The sequence below is a fragment of the Tympanuchus pallidicinctus genome, unplaced genomic scaffold (assembly GCF_026119805.1).
Source record: "Tympanuchus pallidicinctus isolate F22 unplaced genomic scaffold, pur_lepc_1.0 scaffold8, whole genome shotgun sequence".
NCBI lineage: Eukaryota > Metazoa > Chordata > Aves > Galliformes > Phasianidae > Tympanuchus > Tympanuchus pallidicinctus.
Genome location: NW_026294802.1, coordinates 5,287,865 through 5,315,782, shown reverse-complemented (window position 1 = coordinate 5,315,782; position 27,918 = coordinate 5,287,865). Strand labels below are relative to the sequence as shown.

Genomic DNA, 27,918 nt, shown 5'->3' with positions numbered 1-27,918 from the left:
CGTTTCTAACTATGAAACCTTTCAAAGGAGGAAGATATGAAACTTACTTTAAAGCTGTGTTTGATCTACAAGATTACCTACAGTGCTAATTTAGATAACTGTAAGAAATATAACTATATACTTCTTAAACTAAAAAAAAGACTAGGCATAGCCTTTGAAATTTTATTTCAAGTATTAAAAAGTCAGTCAGTAAAATATCTATAGCATTTTTACTTTCAGTACAAAGGCTTAAACAGAGAAAAAGAATTAGAACAATTCTAAAATTAAAAAAAAAAAAGAATACAATTCAAAATTGTGAACAACACTGAAAAGGCACTTAAAAAAAGACATCCAACAACAAATATAATTCTTATGTCACAGTGAATCCTTAGTCAAACATCAGCTAATACTTTATAAACAAAGAATTAATTACAGTCTGGTCAAAATGAGCATCACAGTCAGACAGAAGTGAATTTAAACTCCGTGCACTTCAACCGCTGTACTTTTTGTTCACATATAAAGAAAGCAGAAAGAGAGGCAAGGAAGTAGGGAAGATTCTTCAGTGAGCTGTGAGCTTACAGCACTGCATCCAGATGAAGAATTCAGAGTTCAACTTCTACAATTTCTACAAAAATATATTTAAGAAAACCGAGTAGCAGCATAAACACTTCACGGTACTCCCTTACCTTCATGCTTAAGGGTTTTGTATCTGTATTCCAAGTTTACCAAAAAAAATTTCTACAAATAACTGAAAGCCTTGCTAGATGAACAAAAATCAAACTAGCATAAATAGAAAACAAACATGTAATGCCTGAGAATCCTTGTAATCCCTTTCTAGTAGAAATATTTTTCCACTGCCAGCAATGGAAAGTATCAGAAGTTGAATTTTTCCAAAATCAGAAAAGAAAACAGATCATGATTACTTAAATGACTTTGAGGGTCTTTTTTTAATTTTTCTTTTTTTTTTTTTTTTCCCAAGATTCTGCTATCTCCTGTATTTAAAAAAAAGTCAAATATGCCAAAAAGATGTACAACATTTGACAATGACATTTTCAGCACCAAAGCCTAATTGTGCAATAAATACACATGAAATAAATTCCCACTTGCAATAATAACTTGCTGATAACTTGCTGAACAAATATGAACACTTATGCAAAAATATGAAGTAAACCGGAAAAAGAATTCTAATGTCAGCATTTTTTCCCAGTGGTATCAAGTGTGATGTATGATACAGGAGTGCTATCCAGGCTTTTCCATCTTTTTTTCCAGATACATTTTCCTGTAGGTTTGAAACATCTGTTTGGAGTCTTTCATCGGAATGTGAAGAGCCTTGTCATCTCCTTCCAGTATTTCTATGGCTGTATCAAGTGGAATACAGTCCTCAGCTGAAAGACAGGGAGAGAAGCAGGGTAAAGCAAAAGATGCCAACAGCCAGCTTGGGTTTTGCCTACAATTTACAGCTCTAGATAAATCTCATCACCAATGCTACCTATGACTCAAGTGCACACATGTACACTAGAAAATTCTACTATCTCCAGCAACGTGTTCTCGCGACAATAAAAATTTCCACAAGTCTTTGAAACTTGGATGTCTACTCAACAGCACCCATTTTGGTGGCAGAGTTACTAAGGAATCGATGGAAATAGTTCATTACAAACGGCTGTTCTAAAGGAACACTTAAAACCAAGCAGAGAGCATTCAACTTTTATTTCAAAATCAACAATCAAAAGCCAGTTCACCTGTAAAGATCTCCTTCAACTTTTTTTGCTTCACTGAATCGTACTTTAACCAATCTTCTTTTTTACTCTTGACACCTACAAAAAAAAATTAAGAAGGTTTTTTGTTGAAGTTCCTTTTTGACAAACACTGGTCTCTACTCAGTATTAGGCTATAACATATATACTACACATGCAAAAGGAAATTTTCTTTGGGCACAAAGATGGCTGCAAGAGTTGCTAAGTACAAACTGAGATTTGTTTTTATTTGTTTATAATCAAATTCCATGTTAGACATATATATGCCTCACATGTTATGCACTGCTTAAAATGCATAAAGATTGGGATAGGTAGGAGGAGGAAGACAACTTATAGCAAATAGTAGTAGTAGTTACAAAGACTAAGAAAATGCTGCAGCAGTCAAAAAAAACCTCACGATTCTCAACCTAATCTGAACTACAAACATATATTCCTTTTGAAGTGGAAAAGAGGTGCATATTCATCATACCTTCCACAGTAGTTTTCTCTTTTTCCAGAAAATTCTTTGCAGCTAAGCTTTCATCATCAGTGGCTGAATTTCTGAACAGTATCTCTGGACACAGCTTAAATTCAAGCACTTGCCGTTTCCCTGGTTTCTCATTTTCAGAGAGAGAAGCATCTCTTTTTGAATCTAGACTACGTTGTGATACTTTGGACTTTACATGCAAGACAGGCCTGACAGGTGATGTCTCCAACTTTGTCAGAAAGATGCGTTCCTGAGCAGTACGTTTAAATGCAACTCTATTTAGGTAGTGCTTTTTCGGTTCCTTTTGAAGATGCAGTTTTAATCTGTTTGTTCTTCTGTTTAAATATAGCAAGTTTTTATCAGAAAACATTTTCTCGGAACACTTGTCTTTGTTTTGACCATCAAGATGTCTCTCTTTGTTAGAAAGGTGGTTTTTGGAGATGGTAGATAGACCCCTTCTTCTCTGTAGTTTAAGCACAGAGCGATCTGCTAATGAATTCTTAGATTTCCAGACATTTTCCCCACTCAGCTTTTTAGCCTTGTCGGTATTTATCTTGTGATCATATGAATGCCGCCTGGAGTTCTTTGTTTCAGACTGTTTCAGACTTTCATCTTCCACCTTTGTTTTTTTAGAGCTTGTTTTTCCAATCAGATTGTCCTTCCTCTTTCGTTTGTACGACTCCTCCTGTGGCGGATGAGCTTTTACAGATTTATGCTGAGAAAATGTATAGTTGCTTGACTTTAAGTCTCTAATGCCAAAGGTTGGGAACTTCATAGCTTCTGCCTGATAACTATTCAGCTTTTCACGTTTTATTTCTGGAGATAACTTTGCTTTCCCTTCAGTATTAACTCCTACATTTTGTTTCTTGCAGTTCTGTTCTTTACCTGCGTTCTTGCCACAGATTTTTCTTTTTTGTCCTTTATAGTCTTCACTGTGCTTAACTGCAACATTCTCTGACTTTGTATATTTCTGAAGGTCTCTTTGGGATTTCACAGCCAAATCTGTTCTGGTTTTATCTTTTGAAAGGGACTTCATTTTGAAAATTCTCTCCTTCTTTTCTGATGACTTCGTCATATTATCTGTATCTTTACAACCAGCTTTCTCTGACAACTCCCCTTCTGAAACTTTATGATGACCTTTTTTGTCACAATGAAACTCTTTCTTTGATGATGGAGTTCTTCTAGACTCTTGCATCTCTTCCTTCAAATTACTGCTTTTTGAACGATTAACATCTTGTTTTGCAGAGGAATTAAGTGGCCCAATTTTTTCCAGTTGTGGTGAAAGTGGTTTGTGTTCGTTGCTCATCTTGGATTTTTCATTTGTTACAGAGGTGTATTTGCATACATCTTTTTTATTCTTCTGAATACTATTCTGAACATTTTCACAAGTTGGTGGGTTTTCTACCACACTGTTGTTCTTCATTATGGCATCAGAATTACTGTTGCTTTCTTGTCTTCCTGCAGAGTTAGTGTTTTCAGCTTCTGAAAGTTGCTCGGCATTTTTATCTGAAACAGAAGTTCTACGTTTACAGGAGCTCTGTGACATTTCACCCGACACAGACAGACAACCCGTTAAACTACAAACCTCTTTATTTCCGGAGCTGGAAGGGGATTGTGGGTTTTCTTTCTCCTGACACAGACTTTGACTGGGCTGAACACTGCATTCAAGGCTGCCCTCATGGCTTGAAGACTTTTCAGACTGTTGACTCAGTACTCCACTGTTTTCAGTAGAGGAACATGGCTTCTTTTCAGGAAGTAACTCCTGCACCTGACCAGAGTTTAACTGTGCAATTTGTAGCTGATCTATTGGATTCTTTGAATCAGCTTTTTTGGCAGGAACATGAGCCTCTTTTTGAGCTTGATTCTCCCTCTGCTCAGCCACAGAATTGTTTCTTGCTGGTTCTTTTGTCAGAATATCAGCCCCTTCAATGCCGAATGGAAACTCTTTCATAAGTTCAGTAAGCTGATTATCTAGATACGTAATGGGTTCTGCTCCAAAAACGTGTAGCTCTTCTACGCTCTTTTTAGAGGATGTGACATTTTCTTTTCTGCTGCATGTTGTAACAGTGAATGCATTTGTTTCAGCAGTAACGCTTACCAAGGAATCCAGTGAATTTCTAGCTAATTCCTGGTTTATACTAGCAAGAATTCCCAAGTCATTTTCAGGATACTTGAAAAATGTATTTACTGGCTTTTTTTGCTCTGAGGTAGAAACTGTGCTAGCAAGCTTGCCACTGCTTTCTTTCTTAGAATGGCTAGTTATAGCACTATTGAAAATCTCATCTACTTCACTAATGTAGCATGATGATTCTCGCAGTGCCTTTTGCAGCAAGGTCTCTCGCTGCAGAGTGTTCTCCCTCAGGTCATTTTTATTCAATTTCATCAGCTGCTCCTTTTGCCTTGGGTCAGACGCATTTTCTTCTGATGGGGCACCACTGTTCAGTGCACGTGTCTGAGGGACTGAGCTGAACATGCTCGCTATTTGCGGATTATATGATTTATCACCTTCAACAAGGGAACATACGCTAGCAATATGGAACATCTGTTCTTCTATCACAGCTGAGGGAGTATTATTTTGTGTCCCTAGCACTGCTTTCTTGCCATCATGGTCTTTTATATATTCTTGGAACATTTTACTAGGAAAACTCTGACCCGATTCAGGAAGAAGTTTGTTCTGTAGATTTTCTTCAGCATCTCTCATGGCTTGACTGAGTTTCCTTTTGTTTTCACCACATGAATCATTTGCATTCATACTGTTTTCTACTATTCTCTTTCCATCAGCTGATTTGGTCTGTTGTAAACATGGGTCGTCCGTCTGTATCAGAATGCAGTCATCAGATGATGAAGAAACACTTTCTATTGTTCCTTTATCTGTATTTACCACATTTTTTCCCTCTTCTTGCATGCTGTGTACGCTTCCCGTGTCAATCACTGGATAGGTTTTATCTGCAGATGTTGGACACTTGCTAACCTGTTCACTCTGATCTCTCTCATTAGAAAGCACCAAAGGAGAGACAACTGCAATTTGGAGTTCTAAACCTTTTATCAAATTGCAATTTAACATGTCATGTTTTTGTCCTATGGAAGTGGTTGTTAAAGGCAAGACTGTTACATCTGTGTTAACCAGAAGATTACCTTGTTCTCTCTTATTTGTTGTATTTTGGCTGTGAGGTAATGATGAGATCTGATTTGCTGCAATGTTTTCATTTGACTGGCTATTTTGAACACTCACAGGTTCTGAACCTTGTTTCTTCCATAAGCCCAGGCATGCAGTTAGCTCCTCTAGAGAATAATTACCACTGTTCTGTTTAAAACATGGATTTTCAGTAAACTGCATTTTTTTCTGAGCTACATCACCATTGAATTTATTTGCATTAGATTCCATCATTCCTGATACAGGAGCGTTTGTGTGGACCGTAGATACCAAATCACCTTTCTCACTAGCGTCTTTTAATAAGCTCCCACCCAAGCCTGTTGAATCTACCTGCTGTTTTTCATTAGAAAGGAGATTAGTCAGTATGTTATCAGCAATAGTACCAGCTTTCTTCTCTTTTAACATATTTGTGCTGCTCAGTACGAACTGAAGAAATGCTGAGTTCTCAGGATAACTTTCCACACTTGTTGTTGCATCTCTGCTAGAGCTATTTGGTTGACTGTGACATGAAGCATCGTTCAAGGATGTCAGCGTTTTCTGAGAAGAGGCCAAGGCATTCTTCTGTTCCAAGATGGGAGAATTCTCAGGATTATTTAATAGAGCTGTAAGTTCACTGTGGGAAGGAATGGGAAGGGGCCCTGATGAAAGGCTTCCCTGCTCTACCTGATGATTACCGTGAGTCCCTTCTAACCTTCTGTTGTCAACACCAGTTATGTTTTTGTCATTTCTTTCTTCGGGAGAAGATCCAAAAATAGAGTGCTGCTGACTGTCTGTCCTCACTGCCTGTGATAGGGAAGATACTACACTTTGCTTGGGCATCTGAGGAAGACGATTAGAGAGTGCATTTTCGTAACTCGGAGGAAGCGTAGAAGTGCTTTTGTCACATTTTGAAGTCAAAAATTTTCTTCTATACTGGTGCATCCTTTCAAGCAGAGCACATTTTCTTTTAATAACTTGCAGTTTTTGAGTTTCCCAAGCTAGAGTGTCACCTGTCATTTTTCTTTTATCTTCTCTTGCTGAAGAAGTTTGAGAATTAGCAGGCATATTCACTGAACTAGTAGTCTGCCTTTCTTGAACTGAAACAGGATCACACAGTGGCTGTGAAGCATCCGCTGAAGAAAAAGGTACTGCTCCTTGCATAATATCATAAAATTCTGAGGAGATGTCGGTGGGGGGTGCAGACTTGTCACTAAAGAGCTGGTTTACTGTCACATTTCCACTTGAATTACAGCCATTCCTAACCCCTTGACTGACTTCTCCCACTTGATGTTTCAGTGAATATTGCTGAACACTGTTAAAACCAGAAGGATTTTTTTTGTCTGAAGGGCAGCTCTGAAGAGGGTATTTATTAAACACACTGTGTACTGCCTGCTGTGCACCTAGCAAAGGCTGCGCTACAGTTTTTGATTCATAGTTGGCAGGCAACAAAGATGATGCAGAACATCCACTGGGTGCTCCTGATCCCATCTGACTTGGAACATATTGTGGCAACTGTACATTTGCGGCAGTATTTTGACTCAGTGACTGTGAAAACTGAATCTGATTACCGGAATTATGTATTTGGTTTTGGACATGTTGCCCAGATGTACCAAAAGAGAAACAGTTATTCTGGGAATGGAGATATTGACCGGGTGACTGATTGACAGGTACAGACATGCTTTGAGAAGAAGCAGAGGTATTTGTGTTATACTGCGGGACGCACCCCAGCTTTGAAGAATTAATGCATTCACGGTTACTTTGATGCAACATAGTTCTCAGAGAGCGCTGCTGTGACGTTTGTGAACAAACAGCGTAACTGTTTGAGGTGGCATAATGAGGTCCTCGAAACACGTTGGGCACGCTGTTTCCACCGCTCATTTGAGAAGACAGGAGAGGAAGCTTTCTGTGGGAAGAAATAAGCCTACCAGGGTTTTGCCAAGAGTTCTGAGTCATCTCCCCCTGTGCACGTGATGTCTGATTGGGAAGTGTCGGTGCAGGTGGTACATAGGAGGGTGGAGAGTGATTGACTGAGTATTCCGAGGTAAGAAAACTTTTTATGGCTACAGATGTTCCTGGTAAAGCAGCATTAACAGCTGGTAGATACACTTGGTTATTTCCCACATAATTGCATGCATTTTCAGAAGAAAGTGCATTTGTTTGAGGAAAAGCTTGTGCATTAGAAAGCATTTGAGTGTAACAGGATTCTTGACTTTGCAGGTTATTCTGCGCATCTGCATTCTGGAGTGGTCTTACATTCCAGTCCATCTTTTCTTGATTTCCTTTTCTTAAGTCCACAGTTGAAATTCTAAAAATAAGAACAAAACTTTAATCTTTCTATCAAGACCTACATCAACTTACCAAGAAGGAATTTAAAATCCATAACAAACAGAACCATTCAACTTAAGTTGCTACACAGAACAGAAACTCCACTGGAACATGCTGTGGACATCAGCATTATTAATGCCAAGCTGCAGAGATAATTTCCCAGAGCACAGTTAAGTTATAGGAGACAGAGCAGCAGTTAACAACTGTATTGATTGTTTAATGAAAAAAAAAAAAACCCTCAGATTATTCTAAAAGGTTGAATAATGGAATTAAAAATGTAATACTATATTCCTATATTTACACTGAAATCTGATGGGAAAAATATTGTATCATCTCATGCAGATGCACTAAGCAATGCTTAAGAGGAGAGGATTCTGCAGAATATAATACTGGTCAGTTTCTATACAAGACCAAGCTTCAATTATTCCTTCAAATGTGACAAAAGAAAGGAGAAAATGGATATGGGTTCATTAAAGATCTCTTGTAAGAATGTACCCTGCTTGTTTTCATTGTACATGTCATTTTCTCTTCTCTGATGCTGCGGTCAGTTACCAATTGGAGAAATGGAAGTTATAACACTTGTTGACAGCACATGTACCTACAAGGAAAACAGCCTCAATTCAAGAAGTTAAGCCATTCACCTAGTAAGCTTGAAGGCATGAAGCGTGAGCAAGACATCATCACTCCTGTTGCCGAGTACGCATTCAGGAGGTGACAGGATACAGTCTAACCCTTCATTTTACATAGGAGGTAGCTTTCAGAGTGTTTTTTTTTTTCAGATTTATTTCCATGGAAACTACAGCAGATATAAAGAGCACAATAACAGTATTTAATAGAGAAAATTCTACACTACAAAACACTACTTTTCAACAGTCACCACCATTAGCAATGCATTTCTGACAACGTACAAGACCTGCATGCCATGCTCGCAGAAATCTGCACCAGTGGAGATGATAAACTCAGCACCACTGCTGAAGCACACCACACTTCACTGCACTCACATCCACTGTTTAATCTCCAGAAATGTTCGGCAAGCACTGATGAATGTCAGTGGGCACAATTTTTTCTCCACATGAAGGAATTCAATGACACCCCTTTGTTTCAGCTGCACTTCCATGTCAGCCTGCTCCTCTGCTGCCATCTCTCACATGGTAAAAAAACCTAACAGGATACTGGTGGGAAAGTTCAACCTCTTCTGCCATACCACCAACATCAACCTGACATGGTGGGGCAGAACAATAAAACGAGGCATTACTTTCACAGCAGTCCTCGTATAATGATAATCAATAAGCCCATCTGGGTACAGCTGTTACCTCTGAATGACAAATTCAAATCTGTCAGAGCTAACACCTCCAAAGCAAAAGAAAAACACTCAAAAAAAAAAAAAAAGGCAACTCACAGGCAAGAACACTGAGTATTAGACTTAATTTCTCCAGAAAATATTTCGCACAATTTCCCTGAGGTCAACCATTATCCCCACTTTTTCTTTTCATGGCTCTGAGATTGAAAAGTCTCTCCCAGTTTCAATCTTAGAATTGAAGCACAAGTCAGATGCAGTCTATAAAAGCCAGAAAGTTAAGAACTGTCTAGTTGAACTACCCAAGTGTTATTTTCAAGATTTAGAGATAGCTGTAAGCTCTTCACTCATTTACTTCGTGCTCTCAAAAGGCATCAGTACAAAATGAAACTGGAAAACAAAGCTGCTTATGAGAAGAAATAAACAAAAACACTATAACAGCACAAATCCTTCAAGGTTAACAGCAGTATTAAAGCAATGTTTGCACTAAGGTATGCAGCTCAGGTGAAAATAAAGGCTTCTGCACTCAAGCTGAAGATTACAGATCAACAACATCCAACTGGACATTTCCTGATAAATAATCACGCGACAAACAATCCCTTCTTTGAATACTGCTGAAGCTGTTTAATACAACAAGCACGATTCAGATGCGTGAACAAAAATAAGGCATCACTGAGCAAGAAACTGGAGAAACTGACTACATGCAGTGTACAACCTGGTCAAGAGTTCTTGTCACTGCCAAGACCAAGATGAGTAATGCTGCCTTAGTTCATGTTCGCTAGATGGATTATGACAACATTCAGTCCACAACAGACCACAACTTAAAAATATTACGTAAATCTAATATATCCAAAATGCCATTTAAAGTGGTATCTAGCAGAAAGAATGTGCCTTAGGAAAAATGTCTGATAAGATCTATATCAGAACAAGACTCCAAAAGACAAAGAGAAGTCTACTCAAATGTGCTTGCATCAATTCACTTCCTATATTCTCTTCTGAACCCCAAAGCCCCCAAATCATCAACAAATATTACACATGGGTTCATGCCAGTTTTCCAGTGAAGGTACAAAGACAGGAAATGGAGAGATTCTCAGTGAACAGAGGAGTAACAGCAACATGTCTTCATTAAATTCCCTGTTATGCAACTGATGTACCTGCACATAGACTTATCTTTCAGTCTGAATTGTGCCTCTGGCCTCCACATTAACCAATGTCCCCGAATCACTCTTCCTGGAAAACTCACTTCCACTTGCAGAGAGATCTGAGAGTTTTCTATATAGTTGGCCCAAATTCCCAAGTTGAATTGGAATGAGTTTCTATACTAAAGTTTAAATGTTCAAGAGGAAAAAGAATACACTCAGACTGGAAATCTGTTTCCTTTGGTTTGCTATTAAACTTAGTTTACACACTGTCTAAATTTATTTATGGTTTAAAAAGGGAAAAAAAAATTCAGTTTCCACTGGCAATTTTCCTTATTGTTTATTCTTAGGAGATCCTTCCCTAGGAGAAAACACTAGCCAAAAACACTTAATCACTCCAAAAGTAATGCCTCCTATTTACTGCCATTAAAACTACAATAGCCACAATAACACTATTTGATGTAGCCGAGAATTTCCTCTAACACACTACTTTTCAACACAGTCACCACCATTAGTTCTGCATTTTCATCAGCCATGAACAGGAGCCTGCATGCCTGACTTGTCAATACCTGCACCAGAGGAGGTGACCCACTATCACTGTCACCACTGCTGAAACATCATCCACCATCTCACTGTGCTCACATCCACTCTTTGGTCTCCAGAAACATTTAACAAGTGTCAACAAGCGTCAATAGGTGCAACTTTTTTTGCATAGAGGAATTCAGTGACATTCCTTTGCATCATATGCACTTGCACATCAGACAGTTTTGTCACACACCATCCCTCTGCTGCCATCAGTCACAAGACTACAAAATGCAACAGGATATTGGTGGGGTCTAACACCATCCCATCAACATCCACCTCTGACATTGTGGCACAAACTAATAAAACAAGGTATTTCGTTCAGAGTAGTTCTCATAAATGAAGCCTAAAGCACACACACACACACAAAAAAAGTTACTGTTTTGATCTACTGAATCAAGTAAGATATTCCAAGATTTAATACTTCATTTGATGAACATTATAACTTGAAGTCTATAGCCCTGCAAAGTGGAGCCAGAAAACACCTAAACAGAGAAAATGTAGGGAAAGCACGTAGTAGTTTGATGACATGTAAGACCTTTGAAAAATCTCACACATCACCAAGTTAACACAAAGGCAGCAAGAGGCCCCAGAATCACAGCATGGGAACTTCTGTGCCAAGAAAGACCAGTAACTGAATTGCCAAACCAGAGCAAATATTTACTATTTCTATAATCAGATGCGGCAGTAACTAAACTGCTAACTTAACATCAATGCACCTATTTTGGCTAAATGGTAAGGGCATCGCTAGAGCAGATGTCCCATCTCACTTGGTGGGTTGCAAGGAAGATGAGTCACTGGAATCCTTCAAATAGGGCACTCCCTGCTTGACAGCAGTCGCTTCTGCAATGTAACCTGGCGCTACTTCAGAGGAACAATACAAGATAGTTTATCAAGCTTTCTAATAACAATTAATCAACTACTTCAAGACAAAATTATGCAAGTCCGTAACAACAATCAGTAAGATTACAGATAAAGGTACTTGGCATAGAATGTTACTTTCCTATCAACTACTCTGCAACAGAGTAGTTTATAGTAGTAGTAGATTTAGGCAACAGCTACTAAAGAAAGTAGATGTGTTATGTTTCATGATGTCCACCACGCTGTAACCAAGGCATCCCAACACTTCCCTCACATTATACACACAGGATCAGAAGGCAGCTATTCACGCTAACAAACAGACCTTTTAAGCTTTGAGTACAGAGCCCAGAAGAGCAGACATGACTTGGTAACTGGACTTATTCAAGCCTTCACATGCCTGAGTATTAAATTTTAGCTTAAGCTGTGAGCAGCCCTAATTGTTTCAGAAGCTTGCTCTGCTCGTGGATGCCAGATTGTGTATGAAAGGAAGTAGCTCTGATTTGCGGAGACTCCATAACCCACAGAAGGTTCCAAAGCAGGTATGTTTATTTCAGCACTGCACACGCGCTGGGTGCAAGGGGAATTGCTTCTCCCACCTTGCACTCCCGCAAGCAGATGCATTACATATTTAAGAGCCAAGCTCATAAATATTCATCAGATTTCCAAGAACTCATTTGCATATTTTTTTTCCCAAGGGATCATTTACATGTTGTTCCTCACCCCTCACCCCCCCCCCCCCCCCCCCCCCCCCCCGGCAGATGCGTGGTAGCCTCCTCTGGTGGTTGTTGGATGAAGGCTCGACATCTTCCTCCCCACCTGGTGGTCGTTTTTGGATGAAGTCAGTAGTCCTCATTGCTATGTCCTTCTGACTTTTGTCCCACTTTAGAACACTTCCCCTATCTTGCATGTCCCTGCAACTCCTTGTCATGGTTGTTCTCTTTTCCACTGTTCTCTCATTGGTCCCTTTTCTGCTGACTGGAGAAAATTTCCCTTTTGGGGCTTTGATTGCATTTCCTTGAGCTAAACTAAGTGATGCTATTAACCTTTTAAGTCCTGCATCCTCTAGCCCACTACCTCAGCTCTTCCATTTCCTCTGCTACTTTGAATACAGGAAGTAATAAATAAAACATGAAGAGAAAGTTACCCTGCCTATTTGTTTTAGAAATCCTGAGCTCCATTTCAACATAGCTGAAGACCAATGTTGTCATCCCAACAAAAAGGATTACCTCAAGTCTAGCAGGTCATTTTGTCTGTAACTGATAAGATTTCCACTAACATCCACGTTAGAAGCCTTGAAGCTATTTTGGAGTAGTAAGAACACCACACAGTCCCCCTGGAGGCAGGATGTGCCAGGAGAAATTTGAGAGGCAGTCACATGCTGTAGAAAAAGAAGTTTCAGAATCAAAACTCTTCTGAACTGTAGATGATAAATACACCACCTGCAGAGCATGTGTAAATAGCAATAATGTGAGTAATACCGCTGATCACAAACGTGTTAAACAATGGAATAACTCTATAGAGATTTGAAGTTTCCAAGGGAAGCACTTGGTATAACTGCATGCACAAGTCTTTTCCAGTGCAATTATGGGAAGGGAAAGAGGCTCAACCCAATGACTGATCACAGAAGTCAGTAAGGATACCTTCCCTCCCATTTCTGCTCTTATATACTATATTATACTATTTTCTTTCTTTCAAGTGGCACTTGAGCGACTCTAGACAAACACACCTCTAGTTTGTAAAGTTTACTCAGAGAATGTTTCTGACAGAGAACCGGAAAACCGATGGCTCAGGGCAACAAGGCAGCAGTTTACCAGTTCCATAGTATCATCAAGTCTCCATCCTTGTGTGACAGTGTGCTCTCCCTTCCTTAACTGCCTACCTCAACCTGGCAGCAAGCAACAGTAATGACAATGACCACAGATCTGCCTCCAGCTGGAGGAGGCTGAAAGAACTGATGATAGCAGGCACCTGGTTCAAAAGCTGACAACCAATTGAGCACAGGTCTGATAAGCAGACTATGACTAAGCCAATCAATCACCTTACCCCAGAAATAGTGTGCAGCCACTGCCATGCAGGAGAGCTCAAAGGGCTTCTTGGGCTGCTTAACAAGATCTCCCCTCGAGTAGGGATGCCTCTTGAGGTTACACCTGAGTGGAGATCCTGTACATCTTGCCAACGCAGACCCTCAGTAAACAGCTGAGGGTTTGTTTTAGACTTTGTTAACTTCACTAACACTGCACCTTAGATTGATTGTGCACCTTTAGTCCCTTAGACATAAACTGTTGTCCAAGTCTGGGATTAGGTGGATCTGGCTGCACCTAGGCTCCTTGGTTCCATAAGTCAAGGAATTTAGAAAGCAAGGGGGTCCACTCTGAATATTGTGACTCAGAGGGAAGGTCTCCTCCATGTGTGTTAATCCTTCCATCTATGCAGTAAATAATCAAGTGTAGTCAGCCATCTCAAATCTTGTTGCTATTAAATCACTACTTTATATTATGTCAATAAAATATTCTCACTTCTTTTATGAGTAAATTGTGTAACGTGGTTGTTTCAAGCCAAAATACCTTGTGGTGTTATCACAGAGCCTCAGGGTCTCCACTTTACTCCAACCTTCACAATCAGAATCCAACTGATATTGCAAGATGGTCAACCAGAAAACTATCTAAGACTCAAGTTGGCGTGTTGGAAAGCAGCCATTCTTTAATAGCAGCACTGGATGCAAGGGGGTAATCCTCCTATCACATGTAGTTTACACAAAAGATCTTCAGTTTATATATGTTACTTACACTATAAATAGAGAAGTTTCTCAGAATTATGTTACAAATGCAAGTTTTCCCAGAAGTTTGTTACATATTTAATGACCAATTCCAAGCAGGTCCTATTTCCCCGGTACAAAGACTCAGCAGAGCTTACCTCCTTGGTTCAGAGATACAGCTCTTTCTCCTATCTAAACAAGTTGCATGGCAGAGCCATCCATCAACAAACACAAGCAAGGTTAATAATATTGTTACAACTTTTAAGACAACCTTTGGGTTCCTATCATATTATACTAATTCCCCTCTCCTCCAACCTTGGTATGGCCCCTCACACTCACCTATTACAGAGGTTCCTCCTTGTTCCACCCCAAGAAGGATATCTGGCTCATTGTTGCTTATGCAATTATTCAGCGTACCTGGTTTAGGCACACTGCAGTCATCCATACTGAATACAACTGAGTTATAGCCAATTACCATGACAATGCCCAGGTGGCTGAATCCATCACTTAGCCATTCACTCCTCTGACAGCATCAACTGGGTGCACCCACTGGCCTCCCCTCATGGCAAGCAAGCTCCTTCCATACCCACACAAGGAAAATCTGTGGCAACTTCCCTTGTGAAAAAAAAATCCAGGAAAATGCCTATGTGCCTACTTCAGCTGTTGGCCACATTCATTTCCATTCTGCTCAATTCATGGCTAAGACCACATGCAGTGCCCAAGCAGATGCCACTGCTGTGACCAGAAGGGCAGAGGTCGCAGCAAATACTGACACCCATGATAAAGCCAATCACAGCATATATTAGCAGCTGAAGTGAGGAAACTTCATCATCTTGGGGTTTGTGCTGTTACAATATCCCTTATCTGTGATTTCATCCACTACGTTAAGCTCTTAAAGGCCCTCTGGCATAACACTGGCATTCTGGAGCCACTTGGCTATTTTATGTTTTTTTTCTGCAAGTAACTCTTTAATCTCTTAATTCCAGCAGAAGGAAACTTGGTTCTGCTTTGGCAAGATATTTTCCTGTTCTGCTGCCCATTCCTGGATACACCTCAACACAGGATGTCATTCCATTCTTTCACTTTCCATGTATCATATTGTGAAGCAGTAAGGCAGCGTAATCAAGCCATTCGCAATATCTGCAAGTTCTGATTCATTATAAAGAGCTTTTTTCTAACTGTAAGAAACAGCAGTTTCTCATCAGGCAATGATCTTTGCAAAGCAGCAGAAGTTGTTCTTTACTGCAGTAATGGGCACACACCTCCTTATGGCAAGGGAGACACTGTGCGCCGTAGCACTGAAACCCACTCCACTAAATGCCCTCACTCGAGGCAGCTGATACCTCTCCTGCTGCTCATTGCTTGAGCTCATCACACTCTCAGTCTTCCCAATGTGTTTGCTAAAATATTTTTCCATACACAATTTATCACCCACCTGTTGTTCTTTCATCTTTCAATGGGGAACAAGAGCACAATGCATAGTAGGCCCAACTGTTGTTTCCCATGTCTTAAGGGGAACAGGAGGACAAGGCACACTGGGTCCATGTGCAGTTCCCCATTTGTCAAAGGGGAACAGCAGAACAATGCATGCCAGACTCTCCCTCCCTGTCCCCTTAGCCAGTCTCAATTCCTTCCCACCTGGGCTAGGTGTTGTGACAACCAAACTACTTGGCAAACTCACTCCACCATATACTAAGCCATGCTTCAGTGATTCGTTGTGAACAAGAACCCTTGCACAACTTTGCTGAAATTCAGCAAAAATCTATACCTTAGTGTTAGAATTACTCTGCTGCAAAAACACAGTCTATTTCTCACATAACTGGAACTCTCCTGGACAGAGTTCAGCACAAGATCCAAGAACTGAAAGGATAAAGTTAATCTGCAGGACCACCTTCATGCCCCCATTTATGCTTCTAAGCTTACAGCAGCCATTCTCAGTCAAATGAAAGCATTTACCAGGAATTCAGTACTTGCTTGACATACAGTACCAGAGCAAGATTAGAGCAGCTTGGCAGTACTGTACTTAAGCTACAAGATTGTCTGAGCCTGTTAAGGATCCACTGCCTAAAATCAACACTGAGATCAATAGCAACACTTTGTGGTCAGTTTTACATTTGAAAGCATTCCTTTGGACGTGGACAGAAGCTGTGTGCTTATGAATGGGAAGGTCCAAGAACATTTTCTGGCTGAAGACTAAGCCCTGGAGCAAGTATTTTCAGCTTGATACAAGAAGTTAGATGATACCATTGTATACCTCGAAGGCAAGACACAAGCCACCTCTTATCTATGCTGATTTAAATTTGTAAAGCTTGGAAGTCAGGAACAACTCTGCTGAGAGCCAGGAAGCCAGAAGCTATCACTCTAACCACTCTATAAGTAAAGAGAACACTTATCTTCCACCTTCATTTGTCACTGTCATCAACTGATCATCACACCTTGGACGACTCACTGCTGCCAAGACAGCCTGAATCAGCCACATTCAGCCATTCTGTCTAGCTGTAAATACGTGACCAAAAGAGAAAGTACATGTACACTGTCATTTTCCTCATATTCTAACTTTATTTCAGGTTTGTAGCAGCCTCCACGCACTGGAGGGTTCTTGCAACAAGGATTCACAGCAGTTATACAGGAGATAATTTGCTAGATGTTACCAACATCTCGGATAGTTAATGACACAGTAGTTACAACAGCTTGAAGTACATTAAGACCAGATACTTGTCTCTGCAGATTACCATTCCACCATAACAAGCAGTTTATTTTTATCTCATCTTCTATTGGCTTTATCGTCCTAATCCAAGCTGCCATTACAGACACTTACTACAAAAACACTTCTTGAATGGGCTTATTAGTTTCACTCCTATGAAGCACATCATAATGCTACTACATGATGGAAAGTACAGCAATAATAGGATGGCAAAGTCCTAGGCTGCAACAACTCAGGCCAAGCCCAAATGCAAAAGCTGTGGATGCAAGAGCAAAGGAAAAAAATCTGCTTATCTCTGGAAGACCACAGGTAGGCAAGGATGTTCAGAGAGATACTCCTGACTCCTCTGTCAACCCTTAAATGAGGTCTGGGAAGGGACAGATCCTTGCTCCACCCCTTCCGGTCCCTCAGATGCACTGCATGTACCTGAGCTCCTCTAGGTTGGCCCTGCCTTCCAACCAGGTGCTCAATCTCTGGTTCAGGCCATAACTCAGCATTTCCTACACACACACACACACACACACAGAATCAGATTCTTCCTTCCAGTCTCCCTTTGAATATGTAGTGCTATCTCCTCCATCCATCAAGACTTGTAATCTGACTTTATTCAGTATTATCTGACGTTACTTCTGAGTCAGTTTGTTAGCATTTCCCTATCCCTTAAGAAAACAACCACCACCACCAAGATGACATTTCTCAGCAGCAGCTGAAGTTATCCTTTCCAAGTCACTTGTCAGAGCCATCCTCTTCAAATCATATCATTAACCTAGACCACATTGCAGGTGTTTTTTAAGTGATACTGTAAGTTATCACCATCTCCAGCAGCTCTGGGGGTATCTCAAGCTGTGAGGCCCAGCCTGGAGCCCCCACATGTCTCTGTCATCAAATACAGCTGCTGCTTTCCTGTTTGCAGGTTTCCCAGAGACACATAAGCAACACTGACACAGCTCCCTACAAAAATTACCACAAAATGCTGAAGGCAGCACCTGTATATTGAATTTATATAAAACTTAAGCAAGAAAAGCCAAGTCTCTTTCCTCTGCTTTGACTGGACAGGTCTGAATGTCACCAGAAGAAAAACCATCCCCACTCTCCAGAGTCACAGGCATTCTGCATTCACAGATCCCCTCTGTTCTGCTCACGAAGAAGTATGGTTGCTTCTGAAATGTTCTTGGAGATATCAGGCAAAGTATTCACAGATAAGCAATAGTCATTTACAGAAAGAAGAATGGAACTCACCCCATTGGTGAAGGAGCTCTCTGGCTATGTAGCACTCCTTCTCATGGAACAACTTAGGCCAAACAGATGCTTTCCTTTCAGTGGCTGGCCCCCTTCTTCCTTCACGGGGAGAAATGTAAGGGCTCTCCACTGTCTCTTTGGGATAATCAAGCAAGCCTATTTGAGCAAGAAATTTTCTTGACGTGCACATGTTAGGGATAGAGAGCGAGAGTTAAGAAAAGTTTTCTAAGACAGGACAGGCTGGGCTCAGACATCCTGACCAGACGGGGTTTGCACTTGACTGGCCCACTTTATGTCCCATCGCATTAAAGGACTATGTAATGTGGCAGAAAATAAACCCCCTCGTGTCTCTATTTAACAGATGGGCTGGAGGCAATTGAGTGATGCCCAATTCAGCACTGCAAGTCTGGTTACATATGAGCTATCACAATAATGGAGTCACAAATAGCACTCTGCATCATTTGTCCAGCAGCACCCAAAAGGGCTCTCCATAACCAACCTCGAGGAGTTAGGCTGCACCCAATGAAAACTTTCACAGCTAGATTAGTGAACAGTGCAGTTAATTAAAGCAAGAGATTGCAGGCCTTTTTGGATGGTGAGTGATAACTGACAAAAAAAACTTTGCAGTGATGCTGCAAAACATGTGAGATTAACCGTGAATGTAAGTAATATGGCCTGGCCACAAGCACGTCTGGTAATAAAAACAGCTCTATAGAGATCTTTAAGTTCCCCAAGAAAGTGTTCAGTGTGACCAAGTATGCAAATCTTACCCAGTATGCATCTCTATGGGGAAGAAATAAGAGACTCAACCCATCTACTGCTCCCAGAATTAGTCCATGCTTAATATCTAATTGTGTCTTCCCTGACATAGCCCCCTCTTAAGCCATTTTTATACTATTTCCTATTACACAGGTGGACCCTGTATAGGATCACTGAATGGCATGAACTGGAAGGGACATCAAGGATCACCAGGCTCCAACCCCCCTGCCACAGGCAGGGTTGTCAACAGCTAGATCAAGTACTAGATCAAGATACCCAAGGCCCCATCCAACTTGGCACTGGAACACCTCCAGAATGGGGCACCCACAACCTCCCTGGACAACCTGTTCTAGCACCTCACCACTCACTCACTGAAAAATTTCCCCCCAACATCTATTCTAAATATTCCCTCCTTCAATTTAAAACCATTCCCCCTTGTCATATCACTATCTACCCGTGTAAAAATTTGATTTCCCTCCTGTCCATAATCTCCCTTTAAATAGCAGAAGACCGTACTGAAGTGTCCCCGCAGCCTTCTCCTGTTCAGACTGAATAAGCCAGCTCCTTCAATCTTTTTTCACAAGAGAAGTGCTTCAGCCTTCTGATCATCTTCATGGCCCTACCGTGATCTTGAGGGACTCCAGTAATACATACCTTGTTACAAATGGTTTTTAAATTATCTAACTTTGCTTTTAAAGGTATAAACTAAAAAATTCAGAGCATGAACTCACCGAGGAGTAACCACACATGGGAGTCAAACAGCTTTTAGGAAGGTGTGTTTTTGTGTTAAAGAAGTTATGAGTAAAGTTCACCCAAATGATGGTATTTTTTTCAAAGAATGACAGTCTGTTGGTTCAGGGTACCAAATATATGGCTTATCAGTTCTGCAGTACCATCAAGTTCCTATCCTGGCAGTGGTACCACAGAGCCTGGTCACAGTATCTTCATTCTGCTCTACCACTTATGCTGTTTCTCTTCGAGTCAGCAAATCAAACTCCCCTTATGCTGCCAACACTTGATATTGCCTAGGGAAATTCTGTGGAATGGATTTCTTGCATACCAGCCACACTCCGCTTCTGTACCTTTCCTTAATGCGTGAACAACGCTGTACCTTTAATATAAATTTAATTTCCAAGTCACGTCTTGCAATTATTCCGCAGCCCCTTCCACCTATCTTCTCATTGGTCCTCCCCAGTTCCTGCACACCCCTTATCAAATGCCAAAGATCCACCATCATCTTCTTCCTTCCACAACCAGAGCTCCCAGGTCTGCATTCTTATTCATGGAGAAACCTGCTTCTTCCAGCAGTTTTCTGGTAGCTGATCTGTTCTCCTTACACTTGCCTGTCAGGACTGTGTCTACATTTTGTTTACTGCTTCCCCATTTCCCTTCTATTCCCACTTGACAAGGTCCCTGATCAGATAATCCCGTTGAAATAAACATTCTTACATTCCTGTACTCTTACCAAGTAGCGCTGCAAGAAGGCTTGCTCCTCCATATTGCCTCCACCACTCCCAACAAGGTTTGTATCTATGTGTTTTATTTATTTCTTCCCTTATTCTTCCTCCTTTTCTTTTGCAATGGAAGGGTCCTTTAAGAAACATGCTACAGAATCAGAGCTCCTAACACTGCCTCACTAGTCAAGGGAATTAGAGTCAGTCAGAAGGGAAGCAAGAAATAGATCACACTTCTCACCAAGAACAAGATAACAGATAAATGCCATACCACACAGCAATAGAAAACTTAGATACAGCACAATAGGATTTTGTCCTAACAAGCTGTTTTGCCAATAGATGGGATCAGCACAAAGGACGCAGACACCAACTTAAAGAAGTGTGTTTATCTTTATTCATGTTTAAATCAATAAAATAATAAGTGAAATAATACAGCAAGAGTAAAACAAAACAAGGTAGTGCACCTAATCATTACTACATAAGATTAACTGCAGTGATTAAGATAAATCATCAACTGCCCCAATATTTTACCATCATTCAGACCCACAATCACTGGGGAGCCCTGGCTGCAGCGAGGATTTGGAGAATCTTTCCCAGCAACTGGGAGGTCCTATGCAGTGCCTCCACTCACAGGTGAGATCTCTAAAGTCACTGCAAGGGGGTCCAGCTTTTAAATAGTTGAATAAATATGCTTACATAATTTCAAGTGCAGAAACATCGGATTTCATCCTCCTTTTGGATTCCACCCAAAGCCTGGCCAGGCTAAAGGAGGAACCAAGGGAGTTTCCCTATCGATTTGGGCTTTAACCACATATTTCTCATGGCCTTGCAACATGCCTCTAAATAAAGAAAGATCCACCATAGGTTACTGTTACACAACAAGCATTACAACAGATCTTTATGAACTGACATCAAAACATATATTCACATTAAAACAGAAAAACAGATAAATACTGCATTGCATGTGTGATATAGTGTTTGGTTTCAAGGTTCATCTGGAGGTCAGCTTTGGTTCAGGGCTTATTGTTCAGGCCTTAGTACCTCAGAAGCATCTAAAATGAGCTCAATGGGATTATTCTGAATGAAAAAGAATTTTTCTGCAAGCACCACGGACTGCAAGCATTTGGAACAGCCGTGGTTCAAAAGGAGCTTTAAAATTCTAGCTCTCCACAATACCAAGCAACACACAAACACTGCCAAAGAGGTCACTGCTGAAAACAGACCTGAACCCAACCATTTATTGTTTATACTCCTCAGGGGAAAAGTCATCTTCACTCCTGACTAATAGCATTATGTGTGAAAAAGCAATTTTTAATACAAAATCAGAAGATTTGCAGGAAAAGGCATTAGTAAAAGGGATCAGATTCACCGGATGAATAAACATTTCCTAATAGTCTATTCAAAAACCCACAAGTAAAAGATTTTCTAACAGTAGTATCAGACTTCTTATAATAAGAATATCCTTGCCTCACAGTACAGATAATGTTTATAACTGAAATGTATACTACCACACATCTATAGCTCATGCTTTTCTACTTGTAATTCTTACTGTGATGAAAGAGGCCAGCCAATGATACAGCAGAGTTGTGAGATGTTTTTTCATGGGTGGAGAAACCCTTTTTAGAAAATGCCTACACCCCCATGGCACAGTTGCAGACTCCTTCTTAGCATCACACGTTATGACAGCAACCTTAAAATGTGCTTTGAACTCTGAAAGCTTTCCAACTTCCAAGGCGCATCCAAAGCACAGCCTTGCACCTCCAGTAGCTGTAGGCAACTCCATTTTGAAGTATTGCTACATTATTCAACATCTAACTGCTAATTGGAGAAAAGTTTGTAATCTACATACAAGATACCTTAACTGAATTTCAGTCAAACAACACTAATCATTCAAAATCACATAACATGCTCTTTGTATAAAGTGCTCATACCTGCACTTCATACAAGCAGTAAAGCATTTTATAAGTTTTAAGACCACAAGAGTGATCACAAAAGATCTTGAATAAGGAGTGAGTATAGCCATGACAATATGTTTCCTCTCTGCTAATTTGTAAAGCTTGCCATATGCTGCAATTTACACGACTGTCAATTATTCCACTCATTACATGGTCTTTCTTGCAGTGCCCCTAACTAATAAACCCTGCTGCCTTTTCAGTTGCTGTTTTACATTTCCATTGCTCTTTACAGTTCTGAAACTCCTGATAACTTGTGTCTACTTAAGTATATGAGTCCTAAATAATACACATGTGTAGCAGTGTCTATCAATCACATGAAGGAGAAGCACGAACCTACTCCCTGTCAGCAGTAGGAAAGTACTGCAGTCCTTTGAAAAACAGTGAAAAACAGTTCAAGTAGCTGTGGAATAATTGCTATAGCGACTTGAAATTAAGGTACAGAACTGCTCACAGAGGCACAGAAGCAGCTGGTATGCAAGGAATCCTTAAAACAGCAGAGAAGGTGGAGCAGAGTGACTACTCTGCAGTCAAGTTCTATGATCCATACCAGGTTCATCAGCAATCCTTGGTGTTGGTAGCAACATCAGGGGAACGTGATGTACTGACTCAGAGGAGCAATGCCAGGATGGGAACCTGGTGGTACTAAGTACTGAAAAGCTGCATATTTGCTACCCTTAGGCAAGAGTCCATCATTCTTTGACAAAATACCATCCTTTAGGTGAACTTCGCTCAGCATAACCTCATTATCATACCAGAACGCTGCCGTCCAAAAAGCTACCTGCCTCCAAGCTATGATCACTCCTCACCAAGCCTAAACCTTTAGAAGTAAAGTGACAGAATTGCTCACCATTCGTAATCAAAGGCGCGCATCACTACTGTCCCTCAAGCTCCACCTGAAAAACAAGCAATAGTATAAAAACGGCTTAAGATAAGGGGGATGTCATGGAAGGTACTACCAGAGACAAGTTAGGAGAATACCTCTGACTTCTGAGATCAGTTGACAGACTGAGCTTCTCTTCCCCCACATAGGGACACCTACTGAGTAAGAGTCTCACCCTCAGCTATACAGGGAGCTTCTCCAGGAAACTCAGAAATCTCTACAGCGTTGCTTTTATAACTGAAGGCACTTGTGGCCAGGTTGTATTATTTCTTGGTTAACCTCAAAAGCTGCGTAGACAGTGCACTTATCACCAGCAATCCAAAAGAATCTGTGTTCTGTTGCTTTAATAAGCTGCACTGTTCACTAATCTAGTCATCACAGTCTTTAGTTTGGGTATGACCCAAACTCTTTCAGCATGGCCATGGAAACCCATTTGGACACAATGAGTGAAGGACATTTTCCTGAGCTGCATAAAAAAATATATATAGTATAGTTAGTGTACATAAGTAACAAAGCATTTTAATATATATTTTCTATTAAAACAAAAATAGGGCAACAAAAACATAAGTCTAGTGGGATAATTGACCTTGGTTCTGTGAAACTAGTATATCAATGCCTGGTTTGGTATACTAGTAAGTAATTCCTACTGAGCTCTCAAGGTTCTCACAGATTATTATTTTTTTTTTTCTTAATGATTTTTTTTTTCTTGTGCTTCATCTTTGAAAACAGTTGTTCACAAATACTGCCACAGAGCAATGACACAAATAAGGAGCAACTGTAAAGTGAGGGATATTTCTACCCGGTAAGACATGTCTCATAAAGAGACACAATCCAATTTTTCAGCTGACTGTCAAATTGCAACTATACATTCCATTTGAAAATTCACAGGTAACAGATTGACGTCCATTGAAAATGGAGTCACAAACAGCTTTTTGAGATGTTGAACGTTACAGTTTGTCAGCGCTGCACAGGTATTCTGGATTTATCTTCTGCAACAAACTTGTTAACTTGTTGAATTTCCTCACAAAATAACACAAACACATGCTTAGTAATTAAATAAGAAAACTTTTGTGCTTGCTTAATAACAAAACCCACACATCTCCACTTAAGAAGTACACTCTGTTTTTGCAGCAGAGTAACTCTAACACTAAGGCACGGACTTTAGCTACACTTTCTTACAAAATGGCTGCAAGGGTTCTTGTTCACAACGAATCACTGAAGCATGGCTTAGTATATGGTGGAGTGAGTTTGCCAAGTAGTTTGGTTGTCACAACACCTAGCCCAGGTGGGAAGGAATTGAGACTGGCTGAGGTGATAGGGAGGGAGAGTCTGGCATGCATTGTTCTGCTGTTCCCCTTTGACAAATGGGGAACTGCACATGGACCCAGTGTGCCTTGTCCTCCTGTTCCCCTTAAGACATGGGAAACAACAGTTGGGCCTACTATGCATTGTGCTCTTGTTCCCCATTGAAAGATGAAAGAACAACAGGTGGGTGATAAATTGTGTATGGAAAAATATTTTAGCAAACACATTGGGAAGATTGAGAGTGTGATGAGCTCAAGCAATGAGCAGCAGGAGAGGTATCAGCTGCCTCGAGTGAGGGCATTTAATGGAGTAGGTTTCAGTGCTACGGCGCACAGTGTCTCCCTTGCCATAAGGAGGTGTGTGCCCATTACTGCAGTAAAGAACAACTTCTGCTGCTTTGCAAAGATCATTGCCTGATGAGAAATTGCTGATTCTGAGTGTTTCTTACATTCATATGCACACACACACAAACATATGGTAGGATGAAATCTAATTATTGGCGATCACCACATTTCAGTCACCAAGTGGCACAAGGGAATGCAAGGTAAATACATGGTGGTTTCAATTTGACTGAGCACACATCACAGATTGAAGAGAAGAGCCCCACAACCACGTCTTCCCCTCCACAGCACTCCATTATCACCTATGCAGCCCGCACCCAAACTACGCACACTCAGCTCATGACAAAATATCCCTGAAATCACATAACAATGTTATAAGTTTACAATCTTGTTACTAGTTATCTAGGACTGCATGCAGCTTGCACATTACACGTGCCTGCTCTACAGTTTTTCACAAACCCTCATGGTCGGTCTTAACAATGCATGAGAAAATGAACACTGCTAGGAATTAAGACATCTGAATAGCACCCATCTCTGCTTGGGCTTCTGCTCTCTACTCTTATTTTGTGATCTTTGACCTTACCTCTCCATTCATTTTAAAATAGGGGGCAGAGAATATTAATCTCTCTTTTCTACTCACTTATTAACTATTAGTCATCAACAAAGAGAAGAAGGATTCCACATCAAACCAACAGGTCAAGCAGATCAATTTTTGTACTGATTGAGACCAAGGGAGGCCACCATCAGCAGGACAGTTACACACCAACGAATGAAACTAAGCATGTTTCCCACAGTCTATGGGACCACTTCCCATATTTGCAGCCAAAAGCAGGAGCCAGGTAGTGGTTTGGTAGGCTGCAGCATGCAGTTCAGCTGGACACTCTACTGGAGAAGACTGAACTGGTATAACAGTCCCCATTTGATAACTTTTCCTCATGGAAAAGGTAAATATAAAAACGATAGTTTAAATTTTAGAAACAAAAAATATTTAACGATCAGAAGATGTTTCCAGAAACTATTTAAGGCAAAGAACTTGCTGGCTTTTTAAAAGCCAGTGTTTGAAGGATTGCTTCCAATGGATAAGAATTATTTTATGAATCTACAAGCACTGCAGTTTAAGAGTGGTATGAAGGGGAAAGGGGGAGAACAGTGGAAAAGTGTCTGTGTATTAGGTGGTAAAACGAGCCAAAATAAAAGCCTCTCCAAAATCCTGGCAGATCAGTCAAACTTGAGGATGCTCCAGCTACCATCAAGCAGGAAAGCAAAACACTTCACAGTACTCTTGATATGAAGGTACACAGTGATGTTTTTCTGCCAAAGCATCAGTTCATATACTATCTTCTGGAAAAAAAAAAAAAAAGCATATATATATAAAAATATATACTTCTGGGTTTGCTGTTCAAGTCTGAACATGCCAGCTGCAAAAAGTGGCGTCCTACCCTTTACTCTGAAGTACCGTAACTTGCTTCAGTGAGCTGCATGAATACAGAGAATTGACAGCTCCCGATGAATAGCTTTAGGACCAACTTTGCACATTGCTAAGGCTTTGTTTTGTTACTCAGATGAATGCCTAACTGGCAGGAATACTGACAGTAAAGGATTTGATTTTGTGAACAGTAACCTAACAGTGATCATTAACACCACTTTGCTTTCTCTGCCAGGAATGACTATCCAGATGTTTTAACACACTGGCTGGATAGCTCAAGAACATCAGGTGATAAGAGATAAAGAAGCATTTGTTACTCACAGTCACTTTTACTTTTCCCACAGTTCTGAGATGCGAGAGCTAGAAAATATTTACCATTAGGCGCCATGAGTTAGGCTTGTTTTCTTTTACTTTCAATCTTCCCAGGAGGCTAGTTAAGAGTAGGGAAAAGCCCAGCATTACCACAGAGCTCCTGGAAAGAGGCAGCTGCATAATAACTTCTAGGAAAAATGATCCTCAGCATTCCTATGGGCTTCAGAAACGTGCATTCTAGATGATGCCTCCAGTTTTCACCAATATCTAAAGGCTTCCAGAAGCATACAGAGAAACCTCACAGAATTAGTGCTGTAGGGGTGCCAGCCTCTTCTCCGTATTTCCTTTTGCCTTTGCAGATGGAGTATGTTAGATGTTCCTGAGTTGGAAGAGACCACAAGACCACCAGATCCAACTCCTGGTTCCACACAGCATCACCCAAAATCCAAACCCTGTGTCCGAAAGTGATGCCCAAACACTCCAGCACTCGGGGCCGTGCCCACAGCCCTGGGCATTCCGTTCCATGCCCACCGCCCTGTGGTACAGACCCCGTCGCCCCTGCCCGTGCCTGCCTCCCGGGATAGCACACCCCGCAGAGAGAGCCGCTAAGCAAACTTCTGCCTGAGGCGATGAGGGAGGAGGATCTTTCGGAAAAGCATACCTGTAGATTTCATTGTGCTCGCTCAGCCTCCGGCCAGACGCCGGATCAATGCTAACCGACCCGCGAGCCGAGCGCTGAGCGCCGAGCACCCGCAGCGCCGCGCTGCCACCCGGCCTGCCGCGCTCCCCGGCCCCGCGCAGCCCCACGGGCCCCGCCGCCCGGTCCCGGCCGCGCGCAGGAAGGCCCGGCTTCACCGCCGCTGCCGCCCTGCCTGCCGCCCGTGCTCACCAAACCCGGCGCCCGATCCGCACGGAGGTAGAAGCGGAGCCGGAGGCCGCTGGGCCCCCAGGCCTCGGAGGATAGAACGAGGCCTCCGCAGCCCGCAGGCAGAGCGGCGGCACGGAACCAAAGACCGCCCCGGGGCGGGACCGCGCCGGAGCTGTAGGAGGAGGCTGCGCGCGGGCGGCTGTCCCCTCGGTGGCCTCCTCGGGTCGCTATGGCGCAGGCGAGGACTCGGCATTCCCTCAGGAGCGGGGGCCTTCCGGCCCGTTCGGGCGCCGGAAGAGTCGTCCGCGTGCTGAACACTCGTTTAATTAGGGAAGGTGAACGTTCAAAAGGGGAGACGGAGCAGCTCGATCCTTTGTTCGAGCA

At 41.4% G+C, this 27,918-nt stretch overlaps 1 protein-coding gene across 1 annotated transcript; it reads right to left on the bottom strand.

Moving 5' to 3' along the window:
* Window positions 1–148: 148 nt before the first annotated feature.
* RESF1 (retroelement silencing factor 1) lies at window positions 149–27,696 on the bottom strand. Its single transcript, XM_052669046.1, has 4 exons — window positions 27,556–27,696; window positions 2,203–7,637; window positions 1,719–1,793; window positions 149–1,364 (listed from the first exon to the last, which is right to left on the bottom strand). Exons 2-4 carry the CDS (start codon window positions 7,595–7,597, stop codon window positions 1,219–1,221), a joined length of 5,616 nt encoding a protein of 1,871 aa, XP_052525006.1. The 5' UTR covers window positions 7,598–7,637; window positions 27,556–27,696; the 3' UTR covers window positions 149–1,218.
* Window positions 27,697–27,918: the final 222 nt, after the last annotated feature.